The 14,035-nt window shown below is 40.0% G+C and overlaps 1 protein-coding gene across 2 annotated transcripts in view; it reads right to left on the bottom strand.

Annotated features, from left to right (window-relative positions):
- Window positions 1-2,726: 2,726 nt before the first annotated feature.
- The window catches only part of slc36a4 (solute carrier family 36 member 4), a 134,277-nt gene continuing 122,968 nt past the window's right edge, over window positions 2,727-14,035 (bottom strand). For both annotated transcript variants that reach the window (XM_071519788.1, XM_071519789.1), the window contains exon 12: window positions 2,727-5,173. In XM_071519788.1, the coding sequence (XP_071375889.1) occupies window positions 4,830-5,173 (344 nt within the window). In that variant the 3' untranslated portion in view covers window positions 2,727-4,829. The remainder of the gene's footprint in view (window positions 5,174-14,035) is intronic.

The following is a 14,035-nucleotide window of genomic DNA, read 5'->3' as shown; positions in this document are numbered from 1 at the left end:
AACTGGCTTTAGGGGTCAATAGTCCTGATGGTGGCGCTACTGCAATCGTCTAAAGTTCAAAACTTTGAAAATTCATAACAAATCAGTCGTACGTGCTACGGCTTTGCAACTTTCACCAAAATGTAGGCCCAAGTGAGCAGAAATGTTCAGATGCTTTGAGCTGGCAAGAATTATGAAGTCCATCACTCTGTTTTTCTCAAAAACTGTAAAACTAATTAAACCTATCTCCTCCCATATTTTTTGCTCAATTGACACCAAACTTGCTACAATGCATCTTCAGACTGTCCTCCACAAACGATCCAGCCAGATATTTGAATTATCAAAAATTGAGCCCCCAGTGCATCAAAATGTTTTACTGTAAATGGTACTGTAAACAGCTACTGCAAATTCTCGCTAAATAAATCTCCAATGTTCATGAAAATAAATTTTTGACAGTATTTTGAATTCTGCCCCCAACTATTGCAGTCAATGGAAATAGAGCATCTTTAAACATCCGTTTTTGGCTTATGGAGCAATCAATCTTTGTTAAAATAATTTACAGACATCTCTATGTTGTCTAGATGAAGTACACAAATTCTCAGAAATGTATCTTGAAAACTGAATTTTTGACCCTAATTTGAAATCTGCCTTTACATGCATGGACAGCTGTTATTGGGCACCCTGGTGGTTGCCTAAGTCATAGTGTGAAGCCATATTGCATTTGCCTGCTTCTCAGGTAGCTCAGTCCCAGGTGATGCAGAATACACATGCTTATGTCTACTCAGGCATTGTGCTGTGTGGGTTAAAGACACATGATTTCAAAGATGTTATAATGATAATTATGGTCTGGGCAGTTCTGCTGATGGACCCTCATGTATTTCTCATTTGTCCTCCTCTTGTTCTTCCTCCTCCTCCTCTTCTTCCTCTTTCTCCTCTTCTTCTTCTTCTTCCTCTTCCTCCTCAAATTGCCTGGCCCTGACACTGCTGCGCAGTTATTACTCTATCTTAGTAAAACTGCCTTCCTATGCATGAAAAATCACCAAACTTGGCATATAGCTCCAGTCCCATGCCAAATGACACTCACTAAAGTCTGGGGCATATGGTGGTGCTACAGCAGCAATCTAAAATTTAAAACTTTAAAAAATCATAAAAAATCAACAATACTTGCTACAGCTCTGTAATTTTCTGATGTTATCGGCCAAAACAAGACAACATTTTCAGCCACTGGTACCTACACTAAATTATGAAGTCCACCACTCTGTTTTTATTAAAAACTGTAAAACGAATTAAATCTAACTAGTCCCACATACTTTGCACAAATTACATGAAAATCACTACAGAGCATCATTAGACCTGCCCAAATAAAATGTTGTGGTGTTTTTCATTCAATCAAAAATTGAGCCCACAGCTTTAGTTCTGTTTTTTATGTCCATATCTTCCTTAGTTTTAAATTTATCCAAATACTACCTTTGTTACAAGTTACAAAATATTACCGTATCCTTAATTATGGACATTTCATTTCAAGAGTGAACTGATTTGATTTATTGTGTTTATGTACATTGTTTGCTAAATGTTTTGATCTCTTTTCTTTGTCTTTGTCTGCTTTCTAGAGAACTACCACTTGAAATCATCTACTTCATCAGCCCATGTGTGTCTTTTGTTTTCCATATTGTGTGTTAAATAAATCACCATTCACTGGACTTCATTGAGCCTCCTCATTCATACTGTCCGATGCCCCCTGATGATAATCACCAGCCATTCCTATTTAATACTGAGTAAATGTGCTTTCTTTGCTGTCTTAGCTCTTTTTCCTTTTAGGGTACATCTGCCGGCCCTGTCCATGACTGCTTGCAGTCCTAGTTAGGGGTTCATGCCCTGAAGGGGCTGAAACCCTATTGTTTTTGTACTGGTACATTATTATTATTTTTCTATTTGGGCTCAATTTCCCGTGAGATGGTAAACGCTAGAGCCATAAAACTTTGCACCATGGTCTAGTATGGCTTCAATTAGACCCACAAGAAATATGACCCCCATCGGCCTGATGGTGGCGCTATAATTAAAGGTAAAAAAAACTAAAAAGTTTAAAGGGCTGTATCTCCCACACCATTTGTCCGATTTACATGAAACTTGGTACACATGTCCACCTAACGGTACTCTACAAATTTGTCAGAAGGACCCTCAAGGTTTGCCTGGAAAACTGAGATATTTTGAATTATTTGAAAAACACATTTTTAACATCTCCTACACCGTTTGACCGATTACCACCAAAATCAGTCAGTAGCATCTATGGTCCTACGCTCTTTAAATTTTGTTCATAGATTGTTATCTGTAGTTTTGAAGATATTAACTCGTGGCCTATATTTGTGACAGATGGTCCAATCATTATGAAACTTGGACAACATGTTCACATATAATGAATGAACATGTGTGCAAAGCCATTCAAATATTGACCAATAGGGGGTGCCACAAAGGCCAGAAAACTGTATCTCGTAATACAATAGGTGAAATTGCACGAAATCCGGTACACATGCCTAGTCAAAATCAGAAGTTTGGTCATTAGTGAAAGTGGGTGTGGCCTATGACATTTTGGCTTATAACTCAAACAGAATTTCAACAACAGCTAAATGTATTATTGAGTGTTTAAAAGTTAAATGTATTATTGAGTGTTTAAAAAAATTGTTAAGGTACATACCCTTTATGTAGTGTTTAGGAGTAATAATAATATAATTAACTTTAGATTAGCCCAAGAAGGAAAATAATTATTTGGCGAAATATAAAGAGACATACACCCGATATAATTGGGAAGATTAACCCTGGAGTCTCATTGTGTGATTATTGAATGACTTTTTATTACATTTGACTTAATGGGGCCTTCGAGGATTGGGGAATTTCGGGGATATACCCTTCCTGTTGGCCCCCGACAGCATCCTAGTTTGTACATTTGTATGTATACCTTGTAATTTGTATACTGTGGTTTTGTATTGTATTTTATATTGTAATATCTGCTTGCTGCTCTCTTGGCCAGGGTTCCATTGCAAAAGAGATGGACATCTCAATGGGACCAGGTGGTTAAATAAAGGAAAAATAAATAAAAATAAAAACCGCTTGGTTAGCTTTTCCATTAGCTTAAAATGTGTATTATCCCGTCAGCTAGCTTAGCTGAGCTATATCGGATGGAACTGACTATGGAAAACAATGATGGCATTGAACACTGACACAAACACATAGTTTAAATTCAGTGCAAACAAATGAAGACATTAACATTGAAAGGATTTAACTGTGGTGCCACACAAAAGTCAATTAACTTTCTGATGCCGATATTAAGATCTGAGTTTGATCTATTGCTCAGCTGATGCATGGTTTATTGTGCCATAAATTCACTAGTGTGCATATGCTGTGTATGCCCTGTGCTTCAATGTCACATTAAATTATGGTACATTATCATTATTACTGATGGCCTTTGGGACAAATGGAATGCACTTAAAAGCTATATTATAATAATCTATTATGCACAATGCTCTACTGAATCGTGGTGAGATGAGTGGAATGTGAATACCTTGAAATTAAGTCTATTGATCGTTTCTTTGCCACTGACCCTGAGAGGACAAGCATTTACTATAATATGAAGATGAGATGTAGTTCCATTCATGGACAATGTACTGTATGTTACAAATGCAATAAAATCTTGAACATACTCATCCACAAAAGCGTGAATCAATCAGTTCATTACACCAACTAACATAAAACAAATTTGTGCCATTGAATTCTTCATGCTTGCTGGCAATACCAAAGACCTGCTTCCTGGCTGAACCATGTCCTGGTGTTCAACTGTTGGTTCCTATTTAACTTTCGGCTCTTTGACATTTCAGCATTTCTATGTATGAAGGTATATGCATTATGGTGAAGTATTGGAAGATTTGGCCACAGGGCTCAGGAATGTCTTTGAGGATGGAGTCTTGGTTCACTTCTGCTCCAAAGCAGCTTTTTATTTGGTTTTTCTACAGTTCTGTTTAAACTGCATGGCACATCCTGTCCCACACCTGTTTCTGTGACAAGCCCCTTTTTTATGTGCAAAAAACAGAGATCTGTAGCATTGTCAAAATCACATTTGGTTTGCTTGTCTGATGTACCTAAAAAAATACATGTGCCTCTAAACAGCAAACTGTTGTAGGTTTGTGTGTGTCTAATGCTTAGTGGCAACATAACTTTTTGGATGCAAGAAAGAGTTGAAAGCTCAAAAGTCAAGCACTGGACCTAGTCAATTGTCCTTCCCCAGTGGAGATCTTTCAACCTTTTAAGGGAAAGAAAATAGCCAGGGGAATAAAGAACATGTCCATTCCTCAAGGGCAAAGCTATGTTAGAGTTTATATAGATACACAAGGAAAAAAGTAGCAATGAGGGGATATAAAAATGAATACAGAAATAATGTTTTGTCCTGTCATATCATACCATCATGATATTAGATTAGATTAGATTCTTGCTGATCAAGTGAACAATTTGGAAATGCCACACCAGGCTACTGCTCTGATCACTGCAGGGCATGCATGTGTAATGCTGCAGCCAGCATGGTTAACAAGCAGTAGCGTGCACGTGTATACCACTACTGTATTATCTACCGTTTGCTGTATTCTTTGCTGTATTCTTTGCCATTGTTCAAATAACTCCTACTGTGATGTGCTATGGCCACACTACCACTGCACGCATTCTGTTGAAATCTCAAGGGAATGACGTCACGACCACAGCTTGATAGGAAACTGAAGCTATGACCCAGAAGAAATACGTGGTTGGTATTATGGTAGGTGACCTGCTGAGCGGTGGGGGCACTGAGTGGGGTTGTGGCGGGTGGGGTGTCAACCTGGGGTCAGAGGAGATGCGGTCCAGTTTGCAGCAAAGGTGTCGGAGCCGAGCGCGTGGTCAGTGGTCACGTTGAGGGCCAGGCCTTCATTCTGAGTGGATGGCTCCTCCATGGGGGAGATGATCTCAGCCAGGGTGACGTAGGTGCCCGTCAGGAAGCCGATGAAGCCCAGCGAGGCGATGAGCAGATCCTTGAGCAGCGTGGCTGGTCGCAGCTGCCGGTCAGAGAAAGTGATGAGCTCTACCAGCGGGGGAAAAATGAGGGCCAGGGCACTACTACTGACCGCCCCCACCAGCGAGATGACCAGGTCCAGACGAGGGATCAGCACAGCCCAGGAAACTGGAACAGAGGACAGGAAGAGGGAGAAGAGGAGGTTATACATAAGAAGGGGGTAGAGGAGGCAAAACAAAAAGAAAGTAAAGGTCGAGTCGAGGTCAATTTCAAAACAAGCCGGCATTTTGCTGTGACAAGCCTAAGTTGTTCCATGTTTGTGTGTGTGATTGTTCTAGTTAATGCCAGCTAATCTCGTGTAGCCACACCTCCATCTCAAACTAACAGAGGTCTGGAGAAATTCAAGCAGAACAGTTGGTTAGAAAAGGGCAGAGACGCTGTGGGTCATCATGCTTCAAAGCAATAAAATGGCGCCGGTGCTAACCAGTGTATTGTCCTGCTAGCAACTATACCCGGAGACAACAACATTTTCGCGTCTTCCTCTGAACTTCTAACAGCATTATGCAATGTCAATCCCTTTGGCTTTTAGAACGTCTACCTGGTCCACCATGATTGATGTGAGAGGACAGACTACTAAAACTATAGATTTCTCTCTCCCATGTAATGCAACACAGGCTGTCAGCAAGGTTTGATAGATCAAAGTTTTATCTTTTACCATAGCGGTCGGTAAACACGCCATTACATCCTTGTTTTGGAACAAGCTAAGAAAAGGCTTGTAAAGGCTTCATTGACTCAATTTGTTGTCAAGAGCATACTTCTGACAAGAGATATGCAAGTTTTATTTATATAAGGTTCCAAGGCTGGAGGTGGGCACAGTCTCTCCTACAGACACAACCCCAAACTCTCAAGAGGCTGTCCAGTTCCAGTTTGGATTTCACTCCAGTACATACCAACTCAAACACACTAATATGGTTCTGAATCAAAACATTATTTGACGGTTTGTAACTGAAAATAAAAAGTTCTAGCGAACGTTGCACATTCTTAGAAATCTCTCCAGTATTTCCAGAGTCTGTCCTACAGAAAGAACAGCAAACAGAGGTTGCAAACATTCTGGCTATATGTCTGAGGTTAGAATAGCAATTTGTACGCCATGCAGAGTCCTGTGATATTGACATAGTGACCTGAGCAGCTAATATCATGTGTTTTTGGGGAACCAGTCGGATTATGGTGTCTATGGTAGTGTCCATCTTCAAAGTTTGTCAGACACAGCAACAGTAACTAAGGGGGGCGGGAGTTAACAGAAATGTTAACTGGCTTATTTACACAACAAGTTTATTCCAGTCCCAGTATTCAGTATGGATTATGGCTGTTTCACCTCATCTCTTTTGTGGATATATTAGTTTTCTCTCTGCAGTTTGCAGGGCAGGCAGGACTAGACGTGCATGTATGATTGACAGGTAGGTTCAATCACATGTGCACTCTTCTTTGTGGAAGAGCTGTCCTGATTGGTTGTTAATGACCGGTCCTCCTGAGATTTTGGAGAGGCTGATTACAAGGCCTGGGACAGCCACAGAGACCAGATGTTTTCTCAGAGCATTTGATTTATTGATAGCTGTCGGGATGTAATGAAAATTTCAACAAATATAACCAAAATGCTTCTAAAATAAATTGCCTATCCTACCTTTAAGTGTGCTTTCCATCTGCGAATGGTTTGTGAATCACAGGATTTTGGTTACACGATTTGGTTGTCCTTTTGTGAGTTCACCCCTCAATATATGCATCTTTGAATATTAACGTTCTTATTAGGCATAACGATTTTACCATTTCCAAGTGTTCTATAAAGGCAAGACTCATCTATCATGTTTAATTAACAAAAGCAGATTATTAATAACTCAGTATTTATGAACCTCAGCCTTCCTTGAAGAAGGATCAATACATTTGATTCAAAGCGATGAAGAGTAAGGAGAGCATTAAGCTTTATCAGTAAAATAAACAAGTAAACAAGAAGTATCTGCATATTACTACGAAAAATGGTAACACAAATTTGCTGTAAAAATCCAATGACCAAAGTAATCTAAGCAACTCTGGCCTCACTCACATAGAAACAATTACGAGAGACAGAGCTGAATCAGATGTGCAGACAAGCAATAAAACAAATCAGAGAGCAGAAGAATGAAATGAGGTGACTTCTGACTACGAAAAGAAAGTACGGATGTACGTACGGATGGACGGGCGGACAACCGGAAAACATAATGCCTCCGGCCACGGCTGTCGCCGGTGCGGAGGCATAAAAACCAAACAAAAATCTAAATTTCACATTAGCAGCTTCAGCAAGCCAGTATTGACACACTAAATGTGTGTGTCAAATTCATGTGCCAGGTATGCTTTATCTGTAAGGAACTAAACTGTAAAACTGTCAAACAAATAGAAAAAATTATGCATCTGGGGCCTACACATTTCCCATACATTTGGAGTAGAAGAAAAAGCTTGGAGTTGGAGACAAGCATTCACAGTATCTGACAGTTTGACGTCCACAATGGCTTAACATGGTACAACTGTTCCCTTTAAAGTTGTGTGGCCAAGGCCAATCTTCCCCTTACGTCTGCATACATCTCTTGGCAGTAGAAGGGCTAGGGTTAGGTTAGGGTTGCTTGAGGCATCACATCAAAGGTGAAATTTGACACATGCAATAACACCATTAAGAAAGAGAAGTGGGGTGACACTGTGTCAAGCCTATCAGGATGCAAGGCTGTAGGATCAAATTCACCATGATCCAAAGGTAACAAATTGCAGTGGTCATTCTGTCAGGGACTGTGGATGACAACACTGTCACTATAGCTCATGGTACACACATTCTTTAATGAGACTTTTAAAACTTTTGTTTGTTTGTCAGTACTGGGGGAGAGATTGGTGGGATGCAAAAAATGAGACAATAGGGACACTTCTTAATGTATCTGGCTTTCAATATCTGTTAGACATGTACTAATGCAGACACTGAATACTAAACTTAAGCGATTTCACACCCTATCACAGATCCTGAAACTAATGTGGAGATTTCCTTGAGACGTAATGATATAAACAAATTGCTGTTTTCACCTCTTTTCTAAAGCTTGTTGTCGAAACCTGGCCCGACTCAAAGCTCCTCTTGACCCATTCAGTAGCTTTTCATGTCTTTTTTTTTTTTAAACTAGCTTGTCTCCTCCCTCGCTGTTTAAAAGCGGTGCTCTCCCCGTCCCATTCATGAAAAAAATTATTGTAATGGCGGCATCGATGAGGCGAGCGAGTAAATTTGTTCAACTAGTAAACTTGCTACCTACCTCTTCACCCCTTCAGCGAGAGAAAAATCTGGCAAAGCGAGTCTGGTAACTGGTGACAAATCTCTGTTTAACCTAGCTATTAGTCTTTATGCATGGTCTTTTGCAAGGTTTGTCCTTTGGGGCCTCCATAGTCCAGCAGCTTTGCTGTGGTTTTCTGTCACCCCCTAGTGGTTGGAAAATCGCTTAGTGCAGCTTTAACATATTGATTACCAATTACCAATATGACCCATACAGAAGCGTAATGCATTCACTAAAAATTTGCCCTGTTTTTCTGAATTAACAAGATAATTATCTCAGAATTCTGTGAAAAGTTTTCATGGGAAAAAAAATTCTGCTCTGGTTTTCTGAATTAAAGAGATAATTATCTCAGATTTCTGCGAGAAGCTCTCACCTGCATGGAGTAGCCTACAGTTGCAATACTATCTATATTACTTAAAGACACGAGTATCTCCCAATGTTTCAAACCAAAAGCGAAATAAAACTGGATTAAACTAAACAAGTGGGACATGTTCGCTTCCATGAAATCGAGCTCTCAAGTAGGAATGAGAGCTTCTCTTGGGATTTTGAGATATCTCATTAATTCAGAAAAAAAAGAGCAGAATAATTTTTTTTTACATGAAAACGTTTCTCAGAATTCTGAGATAATTATCTTGTTAATTCAGAAAAACAGAGCAGAATTATTTTTTTTCCAAGAAAACGTTTCTCAGAATTCTGAGATAATTATCTTGTTAATTCAGAAAAACAGAGCAGAATTTTTTTTCCCATGAAAACTTTTCTCAGAATTCTGAGATAATTATCTCGTTAATTCAGAAAAACAGGGCAAGTGAATGCATTACGCTTCCGTAGGCCCATTTATTTTACTGTGCAATGTAAACTTAGTTTAAGGGTTCACTGTACAAAAAACATTGAGATATAATCCATTTTTCTACAATTTAAAATTATTCTGTTTGATAAAGGAAGAAATCCATGTAGACACAATGCAGGATCAGATTCTTGTTCTCTTCTTCTTGTTGTTTTGCATCCCACCAAAGATTTTTCTTTTTTTTTTGGTTGCTTGTTATGCATGCCATTGGAAGAATTCCTAACGGTATACACTATGGACTTCTGAGTTAACTGTCATTTACAAATGATGATTTTTTTTTTCCTCCATGCTGAGTGTAAAATCCTGAGCTCTGCCATGCACGTCCACCATGTGAGGTTACAGAATTCTAACAGAGTTTATATGATACTAATCTGAAATATCTATAGAGATTAGGGATATGTGCTATGTCAAAACAAAGAACAACAACTGTAATAATGGAGAAAATATATGACAAAATTACAATATCAATAGAAAGTTGCACTTCCAGGAGAAGAACATAGTAGGGATATTGCGATTTTAGATAGTAGAAGTTTATAAGTTAGAAGTTTATAAGCCTTAAAGCCCCTGCGTGTAAGATTTGAAAATTGTTGATTTTGGCAACTCCTAGTAGTGCCAATCAATCAATAGCGCCAATAGTCAAAGGAAGTTCCTTACAAGTAAAGTAAGATAAACGCACATGTCTGTGTGTGTGTGTGTGTGTGTGTGTGTATATGTGTGTGTGTGTGTGTGTGCGTGCGTGCGTGCGTGCATGTCTTTATGCACGAGCATGCTGGGAGCATGGCCAGGTGCTAGTCCTTTGTTAGAGAGAGGAACAACGGGTCATAAACCATAGGCCTAGATTGAGGGAAAGCTGTGTAGACAGGAGATATACAGGGTTGGGGAGTAACGGAATACATGTAACAGCGTTACGTATTTCAAATACAAAATATGAGTAACTGTATTCCGTTACAGTTACAGTTTAAATTGGTGGTATTCTGAATACAGTTACTGTCTTTAAAAATAGATTACTTGAAGGGATTACTTTATTTGCTTGTTTTGTTTTATTTGCTCTAAAATTCATATGAGGCATGCATTTCCCATAAACAGATTTAATGGCAATGTCGGAGGAGACACACAGCCAGGACACTCTCCGGAATGCGTTTTTGACATGGAAATATAAAGAACATTTTACTTACAAACAGGGGTTAAAATGGGCCAGAACGATCCGGAACGGCGTTCCGGCACCTTCACAAGTCCATTTTCTCACGCAGTGAAAAACAAATTCATAACTGATAACGTCGCGACGCGAAAAAAGGACACGGACAGCGCACGGACAGACAAGACAGAGCAGCACCGTGCAGCAGCGAGTTATTCAGACCATCTGAATAGCGAGAAATATACACAAGTGTATTACATTGTAATTTATTCCCATGCATGCTGCTCAGAGTAATCTCAGTCAGCGGCTCTTCTGCGTCTCTCCCTCTCCTCTCGTGCCGTGCGCACGCAGGCAGGAGTGAGAGTGAGTTGCTATGGTTACGGGGACGCTCTGTGTCTGTCGCTCTGAAACGTTCTCGCGATTCCCAATAATAGGTTTTTAGGTTAGTATGCCTATGCAAGATCATGAATGTAAGCACCTCAACGCTGAAATCTAGTAATATAACATAATTTTACATTTTTGGTTAACATTATACAGGGTTGCTGTTTCTTGACTTAATCCAAGAGGTTAGGTGATGTAGAAATGCAGGAAATTTGTTTTAAATTACTATTTTTTTCTTTAATGTTTGTCTAATGTGTTTTACTCTACTTGATGCTGCGGTTAACTGATGCTGTGGAAATTAAAAAAAGGGTAAAGTAAAACTGAAGACTTTGTTCTCTGGTGGATGCCATTTTTCTTTAGACAGTATCAGTTGCAGGACAAAACATACCACATTTGTGTTTACATACTTGCATAATTTTTCCTCTGAAGACAGTAATAAGGTCATTCCTAAGCAAGTGTTAACTACATTCAGAGTGACCCAGACAAATGCGCTCAGCAAGACGATTTTGAAGTATTCCAAAAGTAATCCAAAGTATTTAGAATACGTTACTTAACTTGAGTAATGTAATGGAATACGTTACAAATTACATTTTAGGGCATGTATTCAGTAATCTGTAGTGGAATACGTTTTAAAAGTAACCCTCCCAACACTGTACATATATACATATAACACACATAACATTCAGTGTGGCAGTTTGTTCAGTGCCTCGATAGCAGAGGGGACAAAGCTCTTCTTAAAACGGGCCCATTTCCAGGTCAGAGACCTGTACCTGTGACCTGATGGGAGGAGTGAGAAGAGTGGATTGAGGGAGTGTGTGGGGTTGTGCGCTATGGTGAGTGCTCTGTGTGTTAGGGCTCTGTTGTTGAGGCAGATCCAGTGATCCCTCAATCAAGCTAAATGCGTAGATGACACCACCCTGGTGGGCTTCATCAATAATGAAGAGTCTGCCTACCAGAGAGAGGTGGCCTGCCTTGTGTCAAGATTGCTGTTGACCCAACCAGGCAACCACCTGTTCCAAAAACTCTCCTCAGGGAGGTGGTACTGGTAGATTAGAACCAGTACCACCCAACATCTCAACAGCTTCTTCCCCAGAGCCATTTCCTTACTCAACCAACCCACCTAAGGATTAGCCTGCACCGTCTCTTTACTCACTAAATGTGATGTTCTGTACTACATGTATTGTTGCTGTGCTGTTGCTGTGCATCCTAACCTCTGAATGTGACATGTATGTAAATGTATATGTTCATATGTACCTGAACCAAACCTCACCAAGTCAAATTCATTGTGTATGTTTTTAATGTACACAGTGTAGTGAACACAACTACATCATCATCGTCATCCCACATCTGGAAAGGCCCTTTGCATCCTGTGTGAGCCCTGATAACAGATCAGTATGGTGGGTTGGATCAGTAGTGGTTGGATCCTAAAGGAGGTTACTGACCTCTCGGTAAATTATTTCATTCTCATTCCTCACAGATGGTACCAAGAAACTCAAAGAGACTCAAACAACCATTAAACACCAACATCCAGCCTTGTCACTGATAAGCCCCTAGGCACCAGAGAGTCTAAAATGACCCATCGGAATGTTCCCAAAATCAGGAGAAATCTTTGATACAGACTCATGAAACCTTGGGTATCACACTGTGATAAACTCTAATGTCTTATTTTGTGTGTAACTGTGATGTTTTATATAATAGTTACTCATACTATTCAATTTCTTCATCTTCATATGGGGTTTAGATAGCCGTGCTCAGGAATGTGCACTGAATGTAATAATGGTAATGTTATGACGGTAAATTATATTGCAAAGATCTGGAAGTCAAAGCTGAGATGAGATGAGATTTTTTCCGCCGTAACACTAGACATACCAGCCCACACACACACCTCCATGCCCAATGCAGATTTCACACCTACCTGGTCATGAACATGTTACAGTGAATCCACACAACTTTGTCTCTAAGACTGTCTCTGAGATTTGCTTCAACATCAGCTCCACGAGCCAAGAAGAGAATCTGCTTCATCTTTCAACCGGTGAAGTGTGCCTGTTGCATCTGCCTGAGAAACACACACACACACACAAACGCCTGCTCAGTGTGTCTGCTGCAACACCGCTATTCAACTAACCCGCTGAATTCAACGCCTTGAGAGACCCACGCATCACTCATCCAGAACCTGCAGAGTGGGTCAGCGTTGAGAGACCCACACACCACTCTGTCCAACTCATCCAACTCGCAAGTGTATTCAATAAGGTGGTTAATGTCTGTAGCAAAATAACTGGCACTGCACGGGAAACTCTGCAGCATCTTTACAACAAACAGTTATATAAGAAAGCAGAATCCATCTGTCTGATTGTTCCCATCCTTTACATCAACAGTTTCAGTTTCTGCCATCTGGTTCCCTCCTCAGACTTCCACTAGCTAAAACCAACAGATACAAACACTCCTTTATACCCTCTGCCATCTCCCTCCAAAACTCTAGGAGGAAAAGGTAGTTATTTGCATAATGTTGTATCTTTTGAATTGACTGAGTATTTTTACTGTGTATTTATGTCTTCTGGTCTAGTGTTGTATTTCTGTGCCCTGTGTTTTATGAGTGCTAAATGTATGCGTCCCACTGCTGCATAACCAATTGCCCCACCGGGGACAAATAAAGTTATTGAACTTGAAGTGTGCAGCCTACGCTCCCCGCCCTGCTGAAACCCTGCCGAGTTCAACTCCATCACCTTCCGGGGCCCATTGAGCTGATCAACTCCAAGATGAGTTGAAGGAGAATATACCACAACACACAGGCAAAATGCTTCATTATGCAACAAATTGTAAGTGTCTGTGTGTGTATGTCTGGGTGTGTCTGTTTTCTCTGTGGCATGTTGTGTGACATCTCCCACACCCCCACACACTATAAACTACATACAGCAGTAATTTCATTCAACTCAGACTCGACAGATTTTTTTGTTTTCGTTTTTGTAAAACTTTCCTGCCAATCCCTAGTGTGTGTAAAACAGAGGCCACATTTAGGGCAGCCTCAGCACATTTACCTAATCATAAGTATTTGGCACCTACCTCTCATAGAAGATTTAAAAACAAAAAAGGTGCTGACTCCCAATAGACTGAAATGTTACATCAAAATGTTTACAAATCATGATCAACCATTTTACAACATCAGTGTTCTGTATTTCATTTCCCATCTCTCCCCTTTCTCTCAATAACTCTAACTCTGTGGAGAGAGTCAGGCTGAGCTGGAGTGGATCTCAACTCTATTTCCCACAGCCCCTAATTTGCCAATTCATCAGGCTAATTACTGTCTTAATTGGGCCCCACAACCTAATATCTCAAGA

This window comes from Centroberyx affinis, unplaced genomic scaffold (genome assembly GCF_046629955.1).
Source record: "Centroberyx affinis isolate AG114_WGS23_722 - 3 ecotype Tasmania unplaced genomic scaffold, CSIRO-AGI_Caff_v1 ptg000739l_1, whole genome shotgun sequence".
NCBI lineage: Eukaryota > Metazoa > Chordata > Actinopteri > Beryciformes > Berycidae > Centroberyx > Centroberyx affinis.
The sequence above is the reverse complement of the archived record's forward strand: the minus strand, read 5'-3'. Positions and strand labels throughout refer to the sequence as shown.